This window comes from Megascapheus bottae, chromosome 26, assembly GCF_031878675.1.
Source record: "Megascapheus bottae isolate mThoBot1 chromosome 26, mThoBot2.hap1, whole genome shotgun sequence".
Classification (NCBI taxonomy): Eukaryota; Metazoa; Chordata; class Mammalia; order Rodentia; family Geomyidae; genus Megascapheus; species Megascapheus bottae.
Genome location: NC_143534.1, coordinates 11,232,137 through 11,253,059, shown reverse-complemented (window position 1 = coordinate 11,253,059; position 20,923 = coordinate 11,232,137). Strand labels below are relative to the sequence as shown.

Here is a 20,923-nt window from a genome sequence, read left to right as displayed (position 1 = left end):
GAGATGATAAATATGTTCATTTGTTTCATTTGCTACAGTGACCATCTTATGGTTTGTAACCCATAATGCCATACCTTAAATACATACCTTAAATATAGACAACTTATTCACTTAACATTTCTTTCTTTCTTTCTTTTTTGTTTGGTTGTGGGATTTGAACTCTGGGCCTGGACATTGTCCCTGAGCTCTTCAGCTCAAGGCTACCACCCTACCCCTTGAGCCACAGCCCATTTTCTCGTGGTTAACTGGAGATAAGAATCTCCCAGGCTTTTAGTGCCCGGGCTGGCTTTGAACCACGATCCTCAGATCTCAGCCTCCTGAGTAGCTAGGATTACAGGTGTGAGCCACCGAGTCTGGCTTCTCTTAACATTTCTTTTTTTTTTTTTTTTTTTTTTTTTTTTGCCAGTCCTGGCTTGAGCTCAGGGTCTGAGCACTGTCCTTGAGCTTCAGCAACACTTCTGGCTTTTTCTATATATATGTGATACCAAGGACTCGAAACCGCGTCTTCGAGCATGCTAGGCAAGCACTTTAACCAGTAGGCCAAACTCCCGGCCCAACATTTCTTATTTAAGTAAACCATGCAATCTAGAAGTGTAAAATTTGTTTCAATAAAATTTAAGATATACTAACGTTTATTTTAGACACAAACCAATACAGATTAATCTAGAATTTACAACTAAAAGTCATCTCTCCCATTAACACAAGGACATGTATACTGTCTTCCACCTACATTTATTGACTTAATAATGCTTCGCAGAAAATGAAAGCAAGTTTGACTTCAGATTACAGTAAAAATCCTCCTTTGGCTTTCTAGATTAAAAACAGAATTGACCCCAGTAATTTCCCTTTTCCTCTTTACAGTAGGATGCATGTTAATATCCACAGTGAGAGGCCCACGGGTACTGATAAATCTGAACATCTGGAGCATGTTAGCTCTGGCGTGGGAAACAAGAACTGGGCAGGAAGATGTGGGTGGGAGGGTGGACAGGCTAAGGGGGATGCCTGGAAAAAGGACAAAAGGATACTCCATTCGTACCTTCCTTGTAGAGGAATCTGGGGCATTTTTTTAAGCCATATACATTCAAACTCCCCATAACACATCCTGCCTTTCTATTAGTTGTGACAAAAGAAGCAGTAAAACAAAATGGGATCTCTTCTGTTGTGAAGATAACAAGCGTTGACAGGAAGCTTGGAAGTCTGGTCAACTTTGAATCTCTTTTCAGAACTTTTGATGGTTGTTTTGCATACTTTGGATCAGTTGTGTGTCTACATCTTAGTTTGTGTGTAGGGATGTAGTGTTTGTGTGTATGTACATGTATATGTACGTAGTGATATGGATGTGCATGTTTGCATGACTTTGTGGGATTGTATGTGTATGTGTGAGAGAGAGAGAGATAGATAGATAGATAGATAGATAGATAGATAGATTGATAGAGAGAGAGAGAGAGAGAGAGAGAGAGAGAGAGAGAGAGAGAGAGAGAGAGAGAGAGAGAGAGAGAGAGAGAGATAAGAAATATGGGGGAGGGAGAGAAATTTTCATGGCCTTCATGATCCAGAGTGGTTTTGTCGGGTTCTACACAGGAGAAAGAACTGGGCAGAGAAGTACTTATAGTTGGAAAGAGAATGCAAGTGGACTGCAGTGACTTTGGGTCACATTTTTCATTACCACCTCCTCTCCAGCCCTCACATCCACACCCCCATCCCCCTTATTCTTTCCCTTATTGAGTTTTCCTGTGTACTCTGTGTAGATGTTAAATCTCTGTGCGGTGAGCTTGCTCCTCAAACAGTAAATATCTGCTGAATGATCACCGTGAACAGGGCAACAAACTCCTACTTGTTATGTAGATTTTTCTATTTGCCCCAAAGTGCCCGGGTTTCCCCAAAGCCAACAGACAAACAGTGACCTTTAGAATTACCTGCAAATAACAAAGATGTTGAAACTTCTCTTGTTCCAAAGATCTCAGGATGCTTTTCTTGTTTTCTCCTTCATTTGATTTGGAAGCCTCCGTGAAATTTTAGAGCTGATGTTTGGATGATGATGATGATGCTTGCACTGGGGTTTGAACTTAGGGCCTCTTGGTTTCACTTAGCCTTTTCTACAGAGAGCTGGGGCTCTACCATGTTAGCCATGCCTCCACTTCCTGTTTCCACCATTTTGTTAGGGAAGAAATGAAACCTAGGGATGAGTGAATTTGGTCAGAGGGGCATAATTATGTTGGAGGGCTTTCATTTTCCTTTGGATGATATTGCCTTTCTAATGTAAAGTTAACCAGGATTAGTGGGAACATCATTAGTGGCGACAGCCAAAAAAAAAAAAAGAGAACTCTGTGCAGAGCTAAGGAATCCCTTAATGCTCCTGATGAGGCTTTGCCAGGTGTTTTGAGCACAAAGTTTTCTGAAATTTCTGAAGTCATTGAGTTACATGACATGACTATAGTAAAAGGAACTCATACAATTGTAGTAGAAAATAACTATACAACTATAGTCTTTAAAATGTGCATTGGGGGTGTTTGGGAGAGGGTTTGGCATAGGTCACTGGCTCTCTTCCTGGCCCTCCAGTTCTTTAGTTGGTATCAATCAACTTTAGTTTAACATTTCTTCCCAAGATGAATCTAGACCATTAATTTAAATTCATTTGGAAAATGAATGTATGTCAATTTACGACTCAAGGAATGTGTGGGTGCTGGATTTGGAGTCTAAATTTCTTTACCACAGCTTCAACTACAGTGCGGACTAGAACAATTTAGGTTTACCAGAAAAATTCACCACAAAGATCCTATTTAGTCTTAGAAGGGATACAGGAACCAAGAGTCATTGGGTATCACTGCTTAGAGGTATGACAGATATAATTGCAGCTTCCACAAATGCCACGGATTAGAATAAACTCTGAAAAAGAAATTGATCTGGTGCAGAACCCAGAGCTCAGAAGTAATACCCAGCATTATAAAAACTGAAGTAGCCTGATAAGATGATGCACACCTATAATTCCAGCTACTCTGGACACAGAGGTAAGTAAGAGGATCACAGTCTGAAACCAGTCACGGAATGGTTAATAATGACTCTCTCTGAAAAACAAACTAAAATGAAAGGACTGTGGTTATAGCTCAAGTGTGTTTGAGGTTCCAATAGTGCAAAAAAAAACCTCAAAAAACCAAGAGTGCAAAAAGAGAGAGAAACCCCCATAATTCCAAGGAAGTATACATCCTGGGCAAGTTTTAGGCTTATAATTATACCTCTCCTTCTTTCTTGTTTTCTGATTTCCCCTGCTTCAACTTTAAGGGAGCAACAGGAGTCTTCTGGAAACTGCGTTAGTTTTTTTTCATTGCTGTGACAAATATATGAGAGGAACAGTTTACAGGAGGAAAGTTTAATTTTAGCTTATGGGTTGAAAGTCTCCAATATGGTTAGGTCTGTGGTAAGGCAGAATACATGAAGCCTGTGACCAAGGAGGAGTTAGAGAGACTGAGAGAGATAAGAGCTGAGGACAAGATAGAGCTCCCAGCAACACTACCATTGGCTCACAACCCCCAAATCTGAGCATCTCTGAAAGTTTCTCCCACCTCCCAATGATGCCATCTACTATGACTCTGTCAGTAGATCAATCAATTGATTAGATCAGAATCATCATGATCCAGTCGCCTTTCAGTAAGTGGATTCACCAGCTGGAGACCAAGTCTTCAATGTATGACTCTTCTTTTTTGCTCCATCTTTAGTGCAATATATATATATATATATGTCACTAGTTTTTAACAAAACCCTTATACTTAAATGTATTTATGTCTTTCAAAATTTAGATATAATATGCTAACTCCTAAGGTGATAGTTTTAGAGGCTGAAAAGTAGGGCAAGGAGATTAGGTCTTGGCAGGTGGATAACTCACACCTCTATAAAAGATGCCCATGGGCATCATTTAGTAACCACGAAATGGGCTCTCACTAGACATGGATCCTGACTTCCCAGACTCTCCAAGCATGGAAAATAAGCTTCTGTTGTTTAGAAACCACCTAGTCTATAATATTGTGTGAGTAACTCGAATAATCCGAGACACACATCTCAAACTGTGTGTTGTCTTACAAGGGTAGAAGCCATTCTATATATATACCTTCCTGGGTTTAGGTAAAGGATTTCTGGGAGGAACATTATTTTCTTTAAAACCAAGAAGATGCATTCACGTATTTACCCATGAATTCCCAGTGTTTATAGAATGCCTGGGGATGCTGTAAGTAACTGAAGAGCCACTGTTTTCTCTTGTCATTCATAATCTGGAAAACAATGTGCAAAGGAGATGTGCAGATTCATCCATCCAGGCAGCAATCAGACCTCAGTACAGGTCTGTAGCCTCCCCGTTACGTTCCCCAGTAGTTTGATAAGCGTTCACCTTAATTCAAATAGTTGTTTCAATCATTATGTAACTTTGAACTTTGGACCATTAGATTGGATTGCAGCTATAAAGACTGGGTCAAATTTTCCTATACAACTGTCTCTGAAATTCCTAGCATGTGATAGATGTTGTTTCATCCCTGTGGTTTTCTTGGAGAGGAGCTCTGTAAATGATGGAACACAAAATGATCTGTTTTTGAAGACACCTTCGTTAGCTAGGAGGAACAATATCCCATTGCAAACTACAGCATCTACTTTCTTCCTTACTTCCAAGTTCTCTTAGCCCTGTATCTGCTAGTCCTTTCACGAAGGATAGGCTTTCAATGAACTAGCTGGTATTTTCAGTTAAGATAAAAATTTTCACACTCAAAATCATTCCAGCAAAGATCTCACATAAGAAAATAGTGTGATATTGTCGACAGAAAGATACTCTGAGCCAGGCATGAATTCTTTCTCTACTTTAAAGCATAGGACTTTAGAGAAAATTTTCAATTCTCCAGTACTTTTTTCTTCTCATATAATGGGGGGGGCACTGCAGTCTCTCTGATGATGCTTTTCAGTCTTTGCTCCCTTATGCTAAGGCTTTTTTTGGTTGTTTATTTATCTAAATTATCTTTAAGTAGTTGATTAGAATCATCCCTTCCATCATTCTCCCCCATCTCTCCCAACCCCACCCATCCCCTCAAGTTAGCTCGTTCCATTTTCACATATGTACATTGAATATTCCATGAGTCAGTGCCGTCACATCCAGCCTTCCTCGATATTTCCCTGAGCATCCTCAGCATTTACATCTGTCTTTCACATCATTCTGCAATGTGCTCAGGTTTGCCTTGATATATAAATAATGTTTTTCTCTCCCAAATCTTTGAGTAAAATTGGTATTCCAGATGGAATATCACACAACAGCCCACCTCTAAGATGTACCTATATTTTAGAAGTATAGTTACGCTGGCTGTTGAAATATTAAAATGAAGCTGTTTCAACTAGCATTTATTTGTTCCCCAAGTAGCTGAGTATTATTAATTTCTTCCATCATTACTCTCTGGACCCTAAAGATCTAGGAGCTAAAGTGTTAAGGCACAGAACTCTCAGGATATAAATCCTTCCTTAGGAATTGTGTCTTTCTCTTACTTGTAAAATGCTGACTAGAGCAAAATGCTAACTGACTAAGTGAATCTTAGGAGAAAACTGATTTGTGCCAAAATCATAACTGAAAGCCACTAAATGTGAACTAAGATGGTGGGCTAGCACATCCTCTCCATAAGACATTGTTAAGGCAGGTCTCCAAGAAAGAGGTGAAAAGTCTAATTGTTGGCCAAATTATAATACAGAACAAACATTCCCCATTCAAAAACACAGAATATCACATGCGCCAAAATCCAAAGTTATCTGGGTGCCAGTATGATCACTATAAGTGAAAAATCTGCCCCTGACCTCATGGAATGACTGGTCATTGAAACACAGGTGCAGTAAAATATATAAAATTATCTTCCCACTATGTGGGTTATTGAGTCTATATGAAATACATATGAATTTTTCCTGTTTAAGACTTGGGCTCAAGCTCAAGTCTTCATTCTGCATATGTAAATACAGCATATGTAAATACAGAAATGAAAACATTCGACCCAAATATTTTGGCCAGGAACGCTCAACCTGTAGTACCTTCTCAGCCCATCATCGTGGTTCCATTTGTCCGTGTGTTTTACAATGCATTGCAACAGTCGGGAGGACATGTGAAGGCCAGAAATCCATGATCAGCATATCTGACTCTGGGTAGGGTGTTTATGCTGGTTACTCACCCCGTTAAAATGGGTAGAAAGCTGGTAGAAATTAGCTTGATTAACAAGGAAATCGCATTTCAGAATGTATGAGCTAACTTACTCTTCCTTCAGGGGCAGCTGAACTGGGGTGGGGGGTGAAGCTGGTATTCTCAGGACTCTGCATCAGGACTTGTCTTGGCTCTGTCTTCCTTGCTGAAGCCTGTATCTAGTCTCAGCTGTATGAAATATCAAGATGGTGGCCACAGCAGTAACTCCAACATCAACAGTCATCCTAGGTGTCAGGGCCAGCGAGTAAGAATATGAGTCAAAAATCTGAAGAAAAACCATTTCCCAATGGCTGTGATAGGGTCACATGATCACTCTCTACCAACCAGAGGGAAATCCAATAGACTAATGAGTATAGCCCTGGGTTCTGGACTACATAAAAGTTTCAGAACCACAGCTGCTTAAGTGTCAGAAGGACTAGTTTTAAAGAAGTCAGGGCATGTTAACTAGACAGTGAATGAATGCTAGGGCAATAAAATCAACAGATGCCCAACACAGTTGGTCTGTTGGCCTTTAGTTCTTCCACGGCTGGGGCAAAGCAGCTAAGAACAAATTCAGCAAATCACACACTTGCACTGAAGAGAAGAGACACACGACTGTAAAGAGCTCAGCCCCTTTTCTCTAAATAGAACACAGTTCATACTAGCAAAGACAGATGCTTGTTTATTCTGTACTGAGCCCTCTCAGCCAAGAGAATTCCAAACATCCTTTCTTCTGTAGTGTGATGGAGGCTTTGCGACTCTTATGAAGAGAAACTGGTGAGGCAGATTTTAACACTGAGTAAGAAATATGTCTGAAGGAGAGTTAAAGACTGCCTTACTTCACAATTCTGGAATTCATAGCAACACAAAAGTCAGTCATCTTATTGACTTTAAGAGGAGTATCTTTTTTAATCTATGAAACAACTTTGTTTAGATGAGTTTGTCATCTTGAGAGATCTTGCTCTCCTCCTCCCAAGATGCATAAAATAACTCCCGTTGTTTTTAATATACACCGTTCTATTGGGTCTTGTGAAACAAGAAATTACGTGCTGCATTTATTGCTGTGTGATAGGACTTTGCTATAATTTTCATGTCCTTTGATATATTATGAATTCACACCCATTTTAGAAATGCAAATTCAGGTGCGATTGTTACTGAGTTTCCTTGTAACACATAAATTTGAAGTAATTGTTCTGAGGACTTGTTTACCTAAATTGCCCATGCCAACACTATTGGCATGGGTTTTAGAAGTACTGCAAATTTTTGGAACTGGTCTCTTGTGATGAACATTTGAAATATTTTTTAGTTATTATTTTAATAGCATCTTGGCTTTTTTTTTCCTGGGGCCACATCACTATGTTCCTATCTATGCTTTGTGTGCATATACAGATGTGAACTACTACACTAGTTGTTTGTTGAGATGAGGGTCTTGCTAACTTTTCTTCTGGGCTGACTGATACACAGTTTTCCTAATCTCTGCTACCTGGAATTACAGGTGTAAACCATTGTACCTGGCTGGAGTTGGTTTCCAGAAAACATTTTCTCTCAACCTTGCTGAAGTTATTTATGAGCTGTTATTACAAATGCTAATTTAATGAAACTAATCTCTATGAATTGAAAAAAGCATGTGTTTAACTGAGCTTGAGAGAAAAGTAGATTCTGGTCCAGATGAGATTTTAGCTAGGAAATGGCAACCTAGAACTAATTTGAGAGTGTTTTTATGGTACATAACTTTAGTTATTGAGCTCCACTGTTTAACTGTGATTACAGAAAAGTCCTGGCTCTTGTACATGGAATTCATGTTTCAATGCTTTTTCACGGTCTAAGTGTTCTCTATGAGATGAGGTTCCTCAAATATACCAGGCTAGGAGGGAGGTAAATTGCTTTAGTGTAATTCAGGGGGTTTTAGGAAGACTTCTAAAGATTAAGGTCCTACAAGAATGGCCCATAACAGGCACTGAAAAAAAATACTTGTTCAAAACTGAATGCCAGTGGGTCATGCTTGTAATTCTAGCTACTCAAGGAGCTGAGATCTGAGGATCATGGTTCATGGTTCAAAGCCAGACTGGGCAGGAAAGACCATGAGATTTTTATCTTCAGTGAACCACTAAAAGCCAGAAGTAAGAGTTGTAGCTCAAATAGTAAGTAGAGCATTAGCCTTGAGCCAGAAAAGCTCAGTAATAGTGCTTAAGCTCCAAGTTCAAGATCCAGGACCAACATTACACACACACACACACACACACACACACACACACACACATAAATATGTTCAGTGAGGGGGGAAAACAAAAACAAAACACACAAAAAAACCCCAAATAATTCAGCACTCAGTACTCCTGATGACAGAAGCAGCAAGGTGTCATGTAAGTATGCATCTTAATCTATTTCTTTCACTTCTAGCAGCATCAAGATATCCACCTTAGGGGCATCAAAATATTTAAAGTGGCTATTATTTTATTTTTTAATTTATTTTGTTGTTGAAGTGATGTACAGAGGGGTTACAGTTACATTCATCAGGTAATGGGTACATTACTTCTTGGACATTGATATTCCTTCCCATGTTTTTCTCCCACTAAAGTGTATATATTTTTTTTAAAAACTGCCAATGAAGATGTGGCAAATAAAGGAGCTCTCATGCATTGTTGGTGGGAATGTAAATGATTATAACCTTTCCAGAGACTAACAGGGAAGGCCCTTGATAAACTGAAAATAAACCCATTATATAGAACTCCACATTGGGTCTTCATCCAGAACAAGTGAACTTAACTCATTGGACAGACACTGCATAGCTGTGTTTCACACAGCCCTAGTCATGACAATTAAGACTTGGAATCAGTGTAGGAGCCCATCAAAGATTAAATGGATAAATAAATGTGGTAACATACACACAATGGACTATTGCTCATTCATAAACAGTGTAAAATCTTGCCCTTTATGGCAAAGTGGAGAGAACCTGGATGATGTGGTGAGTGAAATAAGCCAGGCATAGAAAGACAAGTAGTACAGGTTCTCTTTCATATGTAGAAGAGAGAAACATAAACTTAGAAGAAGAATAGTAATCAATAGAAATTTAGAAAAGGTGAGGAGAAAGAGTGGGTGAGTAGAAGTTGTATGCTTGTGCTGAGATATCACACTGAGCCACATTAATAACATAAATATATGTTAATTAAGAATATCTTAAGAGGGTATTATTCAGAGGAGAATATGTACATCTTTTTCCCCAGTACCTGATACTATATATTAAAAATATACATAAAATCAGCTCCCTGAATTATGAAAAATAAGATACAATATTCTCAACAGAATTTCTATAATTTGGAGGGACCCATCACTATTTTGTCTAAATTCCTCAAATGTCTCCATCTTAGAGGATTCCTGAGTTATACTACCTCAATGGTGACATGCACAGACACTGGATACCCTAGAAATGTGTTACCCGATATCCCCATAGTTATTCTACTCAACTCAAATTGTTGAATTTGTCGTTTGTCTAAAAACCTCAGTTCCCAATTTCCTCAGATTTTGACTACACCCTAATTTTTTAAGTTTACAAAGACATATTATAGCAAGTTAACACTTTATTTATTTATTTATTTTTACTTTCTCTCTCTTTGCTGATTGGTGGGGCTGGAACTCAGGAAGAAGAATTCCAAGAAGATCCTAAGGGCCCTGCAGTGGAGCAGACAGTGACACCAGGTAGAATACTTCACGTGTGGCTTCTTTGCTGAGCTGCTGTTGCCAACAGCAGGAGTTAGAGCATCCAAAAGCTTTTGCAAAGGGAAATCTGTATGTCACAAGAGATTGGAATGTCAGTGGGTGATGGGTTCCCGACTCTACATCTGGGCAATATGGTAATGAGGCAGAACACAGATTTTTCCTTTTCTTTTGTCTTTGTTTTATTGATGACAGCCCTGGAACCAATACTTGTGAAGTAGATGGTGATGATAATGAAAATATGTTAGCTTCAGTAATGCTAAAGTATAGTCTATGATGATTATTTGTTGGTTTGGGGTGTGAGTATTTAGTCAAATTTGTAGCTTTGCTAAAAGCTATTTATGTCATAATTGTACTCATGTGGAAATACACACCTGTGGAAAATTTTATAATTCAGTATAAGATCTGTAAGGATAGAAGTAACAGTTGATATAAGAATAAATATAGTTGAATGGACCTAATAATACTGAAAACTAAATCTTACTACTCTAGTGTTCTATTTTACAACTACTTTTAATTTTTTTACTGTGAATTAGTATTAGATGATAGCTTCAAATGAGCTTGCTGCTGGGAGAAGCTCATGTTCTTAGAATTTAATGGAAATCGGGGAGCAGGGATAAGAAATTAGATGTGATAATGGGAAGGATTATGCCATGTCAGGGGCAAAGTGGCCCCCTGCTCTGATATAGATGAGGGAAAGAATTTGCAATTAACCAGCTTCATCATTTCCCTGTACACCCCTCTCCCCCTGCCAGGCTGTCTGTTCCCTCATCAAGACCAAGCTTTAGTTTAATGCTTCTTTCAAAATTATATTTCCCCTGCAGATTCTTGTGTGCTAGAAATATCATGTTCAAATAAAAATATGGAGCTTCTCACTATTTGTAAAATTTGGGCACACTGATTTTGGAGTTTTTCCCCCTTTTCCTCTCCCTTTCCCCCACCCCTCTCTTTCTCTAGCACTGGAGGTTGAACTAAGGTTCTCACTTGTATTCACACTTCCTTAGAGCTCACCCACTTGGTTCATGTCCTCAGTCCTTTTAGCTTTTGTTTTTCAGGCAAGATCTCTCACTTGGGGGCAGGAGTGGTGGTGGTGGCTTATGCCCATAATCCTAGCTACTGAGGTGGCTGAGATCTGAAGACCACAGTTTGAGGGCAGCCACAGAAGAAAAGACTCCATGAGATGCTTATCTCCAACTAACCACTCAAAAACCAGTAGTGGAGTTGTGGCTCAAAATGGTAGAGTGCTAACTTTGAGCAAAAGAGCTCAGGGACAATGCCTAGGCTCTGAATTCAATAAAAATAGGATCAATAAAAATAATGAATGAACAAACAAAAACCCCTCCAAGAATGCCTTCTACTTTTGCCCAGGATAGTCTTGGACTATGATCTTGTCTCTGTCTCCTGGAAAACTGGGATTATAGGTATGTGAACTCCCATACTTGGCTGATTCCCACTTCTTTATCCAGAATTTCTTCCCCAATGGTGTCTTTCTACTTATGCTTTTAGTTTTAGTCTAGTTGAGTCAGATCCCTGAGGTTTATGAATTATTCCTTGAAATCTTGTTAGATTAATCTTTTAAATAGTTTGAAAAGAATGTGTATTCTTTTCATATATGAATGTCCACTGTATGCTGCATACCACAGTAGGAATTATGTTGGATTACAAGTGTTAAAAACAGCCAGGTGTTGGTGGCTCATGACTCCAATTCTGGCCACTCAGGAGGCTGAGATCTAAGGAGTCCTGTTCAAAACCAACCTCAGCAGGAAAAGGCTGTGATACTATTATACCCAATTAACCATCCAAAAGTTGCATGTCTGGCTTAGAGTGCTAGTCTTGAGCAAAAAAGCTTAAGAACAGTACCCAGACCCTACCAAACCAAGGAATGACGCGCACGCACACACCCACCCACCCACACACACACACACACACCCCCCCACACACACACGACTTTTTAATTGAAAGGTACTGCATTCTAAAGACGTGCTGCATTCTTTAGATAGAATATGTATGGTATCACAATAAAGAAAAAGGTTCATAATGGAACTTGGCCTATGCTTATAACTTTGCACAGAAAGAGGAAAAATAAAGTCAGGACTCAAGAAAAATGGTACCATGTTGGGGTGAGGCTTTCTGGAGTTAAGTTCTCCTTAGTTAAGAGTTCCTTAGATATGGCCTGGAGATTGCATTTATTATAGAGAATGAAACAAAGACGCTTTGCTAATAGTGGCCTATCAACAAGAACGGGCTATCAGTAAGAAGGCAGAGCTTGAAGCCTTCTGCCATGACTGTGAGAACAAGCTAGTTACTGGAATAGCTGAGGACAAGGTCAGAAAAGAAACATATACAGTGCTCTCTCCCTTGGGCATCAGCCTATGTTCTCATGAGTTGCTATTCCAGAAGCAACTTTTCTGTATTAGAGTTCCCCAGAGAAACAGAAGCATTGGAATGTAGGCTTGGTAAGAGACGAATGACGTGGAATCGGCTCATGTGATTTTGAAGGCTGAGGAGTTCCAAAACTGATCTGTCACTGTGAGCTGAAGGCCCTGGGAAACTGTTGGTAACTCTAGTTCAAGTTCAAAGGGCTGAGGACCAAAGGAACCACTGTTCTTGTGAGTTTCAGTCCAACAACAGTGGAAGACTGATGTCCTGGCTGCTACAGTCTGGCAGGAAACAAAAGAGGGAAGTCCTTGCAGAATGTTATTATCTATTAGACCTCACTCAACTTGTGTGCTGTCAAGGTCTCAAAGGTTACAATGCTTGGTCATACAAGGGTCATCCCGTAAATTAAAACCATTTCATATCCACCAAAGGATTTTTTTCTGAGAATTGTCTTTGTCTTCTGGAGCTGAGTGGGGCCCCTCCTATTTTCTGAGTTGACTAGGTTTCACTAATGCTGAAAAAAGCTTTCATTTCCTGTGGTTTGTAGGTTACTTAAGTGTGAAGTAACGAATCTCAAACAGTTAAAACTCCTCAACTGAAAAAATGCAAGCAGTGAAGAAAACAATATATGTATTTTGGTAACCTTGACGGGGAAGTGAGATCAGAGTTACAGCAAGCAGTAACTGTACGGGTGAGGACAGACCCCACGAGGAGATCCACCCATCAGGCCTTCTTGATGAGCAAAGACAAGGAAATCCATTTTCTGATTATTTGTTTTATGCCAGAGGATATGTTGTCCTAGTCACTGCCTCTTCCCTCTCTCTCCTACTCTTCTTCCTCCTCTTCCTCCTCCTCCTCCTCCTCCTTTTCCTTCTCCTCTTCCCACTGCTTCCTCCTCTTCCTCCTCCCTCCTTCTTTACCACTTTCTCTTCCTCCTTTCCCCCTTTTCCAACTCTCCCTTCCCCTTCGTCTCTCCCAGCCTTTACTTAGATCTTTAATAACTAGTTAAAAGAATATGGCTTTTTCCCCCTCCCATATTGAAATTGACAGTTTCAAAGCGTGTTCATTTATGTCATATATTGACTCAATTTGGACGTGCTTGATATGAGTTTAGATGGATTCAAATCACAGTATTTTTTCTTTCTGAGTCCTCAAACGGGTTGGTTCTAATGTTCATTTTAATTGCTGGCTAAACTTGAGTAATCACATACCCCATTTTTAGTCTTTTTTTTTCTTTTTTAAAAAAATAGCTCAATAGTAGAGGCAATCCAAAATTTCATATGGAATAATAAAAGACCCCATATAGCAAAAACAATTCTTAGCAGAAAAAACAGCACAGGAGGAATTTCAATACCAAACTTTAGACTCTGTTACAAAGCTATAATGACCAAAACAGCTTGGTACTGGCACAAAAACAGGACTGAAGACCAATGGAATAGAACTGAGGACCCAGATATTAACCCACAGACCTATGGTTACCCAATCTTTGATAAGGGAGCCAAAAAAAATAGAATGGAAGAAATACAGCCTTTTCAACAAGTGGTGCTGGCAGAACTGGTTAAGCACCTGCAGAAAACTAAAGTTGGATCCTTCTTTGACACCCTGCACCAAGATTAACTCCAAATGGATCGAAGACCTCAAGATAAAAGCAGCTACACTGAAAACTTTACAAGAAGGAATAGGAGATACACTAGGTCTCCTTGGCACAGGTCGAAACTTTCTTAATAAGGACCCAGAAACACAACAAATCAGAGAAAGTCTGGATATAGTACTGCATTAAACTGCAGAGCTTTTGTATGGCAAAGGACATAGCTAGCAAATTAACTAGAAAGCCTACAGAGTGGGAGAAGATCTTCATTAATCATACATCAGACAAAGGCCTCATATCTAAAATATATCAACAGCTCAAAAAATTGAATCAATCCAAAACTAATCTCCAAAGTAACAACCATCCCATTAAAAGATGGGTCAAAGACTTAAAGAGAGTCTTCTCTGAAGAAGAAATAAAAATGGCCTATAGACACATGAAGAAATGCTCAACATCTCTGGCCATAAAAGAAATGCAAATCAAAACAACTCTAAGATTCCACCTCACTCCAGTTAGAATGGCCAGGATCAGGAAAATGAATAATAACAGATGCTGGAGGGGATGTGGCCAGGAGGGATCACTACTACACTGTTGGTGGGAGTGCAAACTCGTTCAACCACTATGGAAATCAGTGTGGCAGTTTCTCAAAAGACTAAACAGAGAGCTCCCCTACGACCCAGCAATTCCACTACTAGGCATTTACCCAATTGTCCAGAAACAAGGACATACTAAATCCACTAGCACAACGATGTTCATTGCAGCACTATTTACCATAGCAAAGATATGGAACCAACCTAGATGTCCCTCAGTTGATGAGTGGATCAACAAGATGTGGTATTTGTACACAATGGAATTCTATGCTGCTGTCAGAAAGAATGACATCACCCCATTTGTAAGGAAATGGAAAGACTTAGAAAAAAATCCTATAAAGTGAAGTAAGCCAGACTCAAAGGAACATAGGCTCAATGGTTTCCCTCATTTGTCATAATCAGTAGAAACCTTGGGCTCTACTAGCAGAGATTTACAATAGAACAAAATGTGGATTCATAAGGCCATATAGAATGATGCTAAATGAAAGGACCTCCAGAATATAGAAACAAAAGCCATATAATGAGTGATTGTTGTCCTTAATGTACTATGTTATCTCTCATCTCTTTTACTGTTCCTTGGTTATCTCATATTGTTACAGTATTTCACCTTGTTATCTGATATATTGGATATATGCATATTTGGTTATTTGAAGTTGGATAGATAAGGGGGGGGGAAACAAGATTAGGGGTGGGGATGGGGGAAGGGAAATGGGGACCATGACATGAGAAAGGGTATCAATGTTTGTAAAGTAATGCACTTTCTATCTGGTGAATATAATGTAACCCTTCTATTAATTACAATAAAAAATATAAGAAAAAACTAGCCCAGGTCCAGAGTTCAAGTTACGTGACTGGGGAAAAAATAGCTTGGAGCTGGCGTGGTGGCTTACAACTGTCATCCTAGCTAATAGGGAGGCTGAGATCTGAGGATCACAGTTCAATGCAGGTCTGGGCACTAAAGTACCTGAAAGACTCTTATCTCCAATTAACCACCAGAAAACTGGAATTGGCACTGTGGCTCAAGGGGTAAGGTGGTAGTCTTGAGCTGAAGAGTTCAGGGGCAGTGTCTAGACCCAGAGTTCAAGTCCCACAACTGACAAAAAAAAAATGCTTAGAAAGCACGTCTCTGCTTTCTCTTCCCTCACTGCAATCTTTGGAATGAAAAAAAAAATGGAAAAATAGCAAGGACTTTTCTCAAATAAATTATGGCTTTCTTCTTAGAAAATGACCTTATTAATAATTTTGAATTGTATATGTCTCGTAGATACTCAGAAAGCAGTAAGTAGCTTGGGAATACTGTAAGGTGATGCTAACATTTTAATGACTAGACTAGAGTTCTGAACAGGGAAAACACATCTTGTAGATTGTGTTTGTCTTGCAGTTTTCAAATATTTTTAATATAACTTTATTGTTATACTAAAGTGTTATACAGAGGAGTTACAATTCCATTTGTCAGGTAATGAATACAGTTCCTTTTGGACTGTTTCACCCCTTCCTTCACTTTCCCCAGCATTCAACTCCCATCCCTGCCAACAAGTTGCCCAAATATTTTGCTTTAAAAAAATTAGTTTCTGTGGTATCTGAAACTTAACCTCTTAACATATAGGAGTAACACAGACAAATAGTAAATCTTATCATTTTTCATGCAAGAAGAAACTTTCTATGTGCATGTCCCCTATGAACAGTTTTGTGTGTTTTTGTTCCTTTATCAGAAATTTTGGCTGTGAGCTGAGTACCAGGTAAGGTAGTGTGTAGGCTGTTGCTATGGAAACAGGGAAGGGAATGCTGGCATCAGGCTTGCAAGGTCTTACCTCACCTGGCCTCTTTACACAATTCCCTAAAGCTTCCTGAATTACATTCTACTGATGTGAGAAGTGAATACTATTCTGTCCAAAGACATTTCATAATATCAGTAACCGAGAATTACAAAAGGTTTTGCAATTATGGAGGGTACCACCAAGAAATGCATTCATAGAATGGGTGGGTGTGCCTAGACCACAAGTAATACAGGCCCCAGCTCCACAATGATTTCAGAAAATTAATCTCAGGGAAAGCTTGGGGTCTAGCTCCTTCCTCTAAACCAAGTCTCAGAGAAAGCTTGGCGCCTAGCTCCTTCCTCTAATAACCTCTTTTTATGGAAGTGAGAGGCCCAGTGTGTCTTCTGAAGGACTGTGGTCAAGGATACTTGTGTCTGCCCTTGCTCAGCAAGGTTGATGGTACAGAATCACCTTGAGAGAATTTGCCTGTCTGGCTAGGTGCCTGGCACCTTGTAGATGGAATTTGATCGAGCATGACTCCAGTATATACAGTAATCATAGAAAACGTCAGCTCTGCTGTCTAAGGAGAAATAGACAAAAGGAACTGACTTTGATTGGCTTTTACTGGGCCATGGAACTAGAACAGATCAGAGACTCTAAAGTCTGTGCCCAGGTGATCATCAAGCATTTACAGAGTAGTCTTGTCATGTTTGGCACTGACTGTATGTTTTGCCTACTTTGTTTCCCATCAGAATCAGCCTCTATTCACAACCTTAATGGCCGTGTTTCCAGAAGTTTATACTTGACACTTTTTTTCTGGGTCTGAATGCTTTTTATCACTTTCAGGCTCTATGTAGGTTTACAGTATGTGGCTCGTTCCAGTAACCTGGAAAAACACAACGAGAGTGATTAAGCATATGAATTTACTTAGGTGATGGTGGCATTCTCAGTTTCAAACTCACTGATTGTGTCCTGAATTAATATGGCCCAGCCATCAAATTGGATTTTAGCGTGTCTGGGCTCCTGTTCTCCTTCTTGGCCTATTGTGGCACCTGAACACACAATGCGTATTGCTCCTGGTGTCCTTGGCTCCAAAATACTACCCGTAACTAACACTGATTAAAGACTTGCAGTAGAGGAGGTACTAAGTACGTGATGGATTTAGTCCACATCAAGTTAATCCTCTTAACAGCACTATGTAATAGAACTATTTTATCACCTCTTTATAGATAAGGAAACTAGCCTAAAAGGTCATTTTACCCAAGGACATACAGCAAGCAGGGCCTGGAGCCAGGACTCGGTACAGGCCTGGTTAGTTCTAAAGTCGTCTTAGCATCTCTGAAAAATGTCTTCTGGGGAGCACTGGGAATTTCTGAGCAGTTTCATAATAAGGTTAACTTTATATCTCTCTGATGTGAACAAACTTAGCAGTAGAGATGGTATATCTGGTGTCATTTAGGAAGTCTAATCTTCCTGCTTTTCTAAAGTGAGGGAGATTTGAAACAAAGTAAGTTCTTGGAATTCTCCCTGAGCACATAGAGTAGAGTTCAAGTATAGAAATGAGTCCTCAATTTTGTTTAGATTTGGTGAGGTTAGGTGTCTATGTTTTCACCCTCACTTCACATACTTGGCTCTTCCCAAATTTGGCTCTTTTCTGACTATACAACTCTGTGTGTGTGTGTGTGTGTGTGTGTGTGTGTGTGTGTGTGTGTGTGTGTGTGTGAGTGTGTGTGTGTGTGTGTGTGTGTGTGTGTTGCTGGCAATCAAACCTAGAGCTTTACACATGGAAGACAAGTACTCTACCACTGGGTTATGTTCCCATCCTCCACCTTGCTCATTTATTTTAGGTCATTCTCTCATTCACAGACCATTGTAATAGTTTTCTTATCCATGTTTCTGTGTCTAGGCTTCATCTGTTTTTATCAATCCTACAATTTGCTATCATAGTCTCTGTTTACGCATACAAATCATGCTTAGACTTGAAGGTCTGGGTCCATTTCTATAGCCTGGAGGAAGTAATAAAGTACAAAGTAAGAGGCAATATCTAGTATGGGATGTCTTAGCTTCAATGGCAGAGATGGGCCAGTTATTTATGATCATAGTCTCTTCTTTAACCATGGAACCCTTATATTGTCAGATGTGGCTGTAGCCCCAACTATAAAACTGCATTTCCCAGCTCCCTTTCAGAGAAGGCTGGCCATCTATACATAAAGTTGTTAAGACATGTCTTTATTTGGTTCCCTCTGGAGTTGGTACTGATTTCAGGGTTATAACATAGCTCACCCATTTACAAGATGATCTCAGCAAACCTATGATATATATATAGGCATATATGTATATATATATATATATTTATGAAAGAACATAAGGAAGGAAGCTAACAAGGAGTGAATTATTAGAAGAATCACCTCTGTGACAGGGAAACTCAGGCATGTTCTTCAGGGACTGGAAATTCCCTACTGAGACCCTTATCACTTCCGGAATTTTGGAGGGGTGTGTATTGAATGAGTAAAGGCAAGGGGCTATGGTTGCTTCTGAAAAATAAACTAGTATCTCCATCTTTGCAGTGGTTCTCCTAATGACCTGGAGCTTCTTGAGGGAAAGACTGTGTCTATGCATTTTTGTTCCCATTATAGCACTCTACACAGTAGACATAGCATGAAGTCCTACAAATCTTTTTTTAATTCTATTTATTTATTTTTTTAATCATCGGGGTAATGTATAGAGGAGTTACAGTTACATTCGCCAGGTAGTAGGTGCATTACTTCTCATACATTGATACCCCTCCTCATGTTTTTGTCCCCATTTCCCGCCCTCCACCCCCTCCCCAAATCTTTATGGAACAAGGACAGTGAACACCATGAACTTGGACGACTTGTAAGCCACTGTGTTAGAGGATGTAAAGAGCTGAAGATGAAGAAGACAGTGTTTTGTCTATGGAGGAACTGATCATTTGTGCATGGGTGTGCCATTATTTGCAACTGGTATACTTGGGTAAGCAAAGGCAGGAAGAGGTCAGTCCTTTTGCTAGACTCCAGGCAGCCTTAGCTCTTTGGAATCTGCTGGAAAAGCCAGACTTGGCTTTGGGTTACCATGACGTCTGAGCTACGAGAGCTGATTCTTTCTCCCCACTTATTCCTCTTAAAGCCTAGAAAAGATTATTCTAGCCATATCTGAATAGCTTGAGTTAGGTACTTACGAACAGAGGAAATGGTTCCCTAGCAACAGAAGCCTCTGAAAGCCTCTTAGCGCCCAGTATTTCTCCAGGCCTTTTGTTTCTTTCCTTACATGTTGCCTGTCAGCAAACTGCCAGGGTAAGTGCACCTGCTCCTACAAGACTGATCTGTTAAACTCCAGTATGTTTCCATTTTACAAAGTCAAAGATTCTCTTCCTCTCTGGGTCTGGGACCTTCCTTTTGAGGTCTGGGGCCTGTTTCATTCCTGGTTAGACCATCATCACCTCAGATCTTACTTCCTTCTTTGTTCTTTAGATTTTAATCCAGAATAGAAAACACTGAGACGACCAGCATATTTGAACTGAGAGTTCTTCTAACACTATTGTGCATTTTTTTAAATGTGCTAAATGTATTAAGAAAAGGTTTATAATTATTTTTTTGTTTTTCCTCTGAAGAATTGATTCTCACTGCATTTTTACTTCAGATCTTTTACAGATGTTAGACAAAATCTTCATTGCTTTTATTTTTATTTTTATTTTTTGCTTCTTTGGGGGTTTAACTTATTTTCCAACACTTCTTAGGCAGATGTGGCTTGAACTGCACCTCTCGTGTCTTTTGTTCTGGTTATTTTTGATGAATTCTGAATTTATTTGCTTGGGCTCCAAAGTATCATCTTCTTTGTCTCCGCTTCCTGAATAACTTGGATTAGAGACATGAGTTACCATGCTAGACTAAATCTTGGCTTTTTTTTTAATTGTATGTTATTGATGGGGCAATGTATACAGGGGATACAGTTACATTTGTAAGGTAATTTGTACATTACTTCTTGAACATTGATACCCCTTCTCTTGTTTTTTCCCCCTAATACATATTAACATTTTACTATGTACTTGAATAAGAAAGATGGTAGGATTTAAAAAAAAATCTACTTACAGTGTATTTACAACCCTGCTTAAGGAATCAGAGATAGTCCAAACTATGGGCCTTCTTTTTTTGTTTTGTTTTTTTGCCAGTCCTGAGGCTTGAACTTAGGGCCTGAGCACTGTCCTTGGGTTTTCTCAAGGCTAGAGCTCTACCACTTGAGCCACAGCACCACTTCCGGCTTTTACTATGTATGTGGTACCAAGGAATTGAACCTGGGTCATTGTGTATGCTAGGCAAGCATTCTACCACTAGGCCAAACTCCTGGCCCTTTTATTTCCCTTCCCTAACCCTAATTTAAATTGATGGAGACCAAAGCACATAACTGTAGCCTGAGTCTAGAACTTCTAATTAAAAATGGCTTGCTTGGTTTTTAAATAGCAACATGTATGAAAGCAGCACTCTCATAGGAGATGAGCAAGCATCTGCCTACCAGCTGGTAGTAGGTTGGAAGACTTGAACATCTGGCCAAGCCTGCTGGTGACGAATGTCAGTGTGCAGATAATCATAATTGAGCTTTAACAGCCCTAGGAACTCTAGTCATCTGTTGGTTCTGTTTCTCTGGAGAAATGTAAGATACTTTTTCCACCCATTTATTCATGCAGCCTACA

At 39.5% G+C, this 20,923-nt stretch overlaps 1 protein-coding gene across 3 annotated transcripts in view; it reads left to right on the top strand.

Moving 5' to 3' along the window:
• The window catches only part of Fam107b (family with sequence similarity 107 member B), a 167,585-nt gene that overhangs the window by 67,223 nt on the left and 79,439 nt on the right, over positions 1-20,923 (top strand). For 2 of the 3 annotated variants that reach the window (XM_090318927.1, XM_090318925.1), the window contains exon 2: positions 9,826-9,883. The exons of the other annotated variant lie outside the window; for it this stretch is intronic. In XM_090318927.1, the coding sequence (XP_090175053.1) occupies positions 9,826-9,883 (58 nt within the window). The remainder of the gene's footprint in view (positions 1-9,825; positions 9,884-20,923) is intronic. 3 annotated transcript variants of the gene reach the window in all.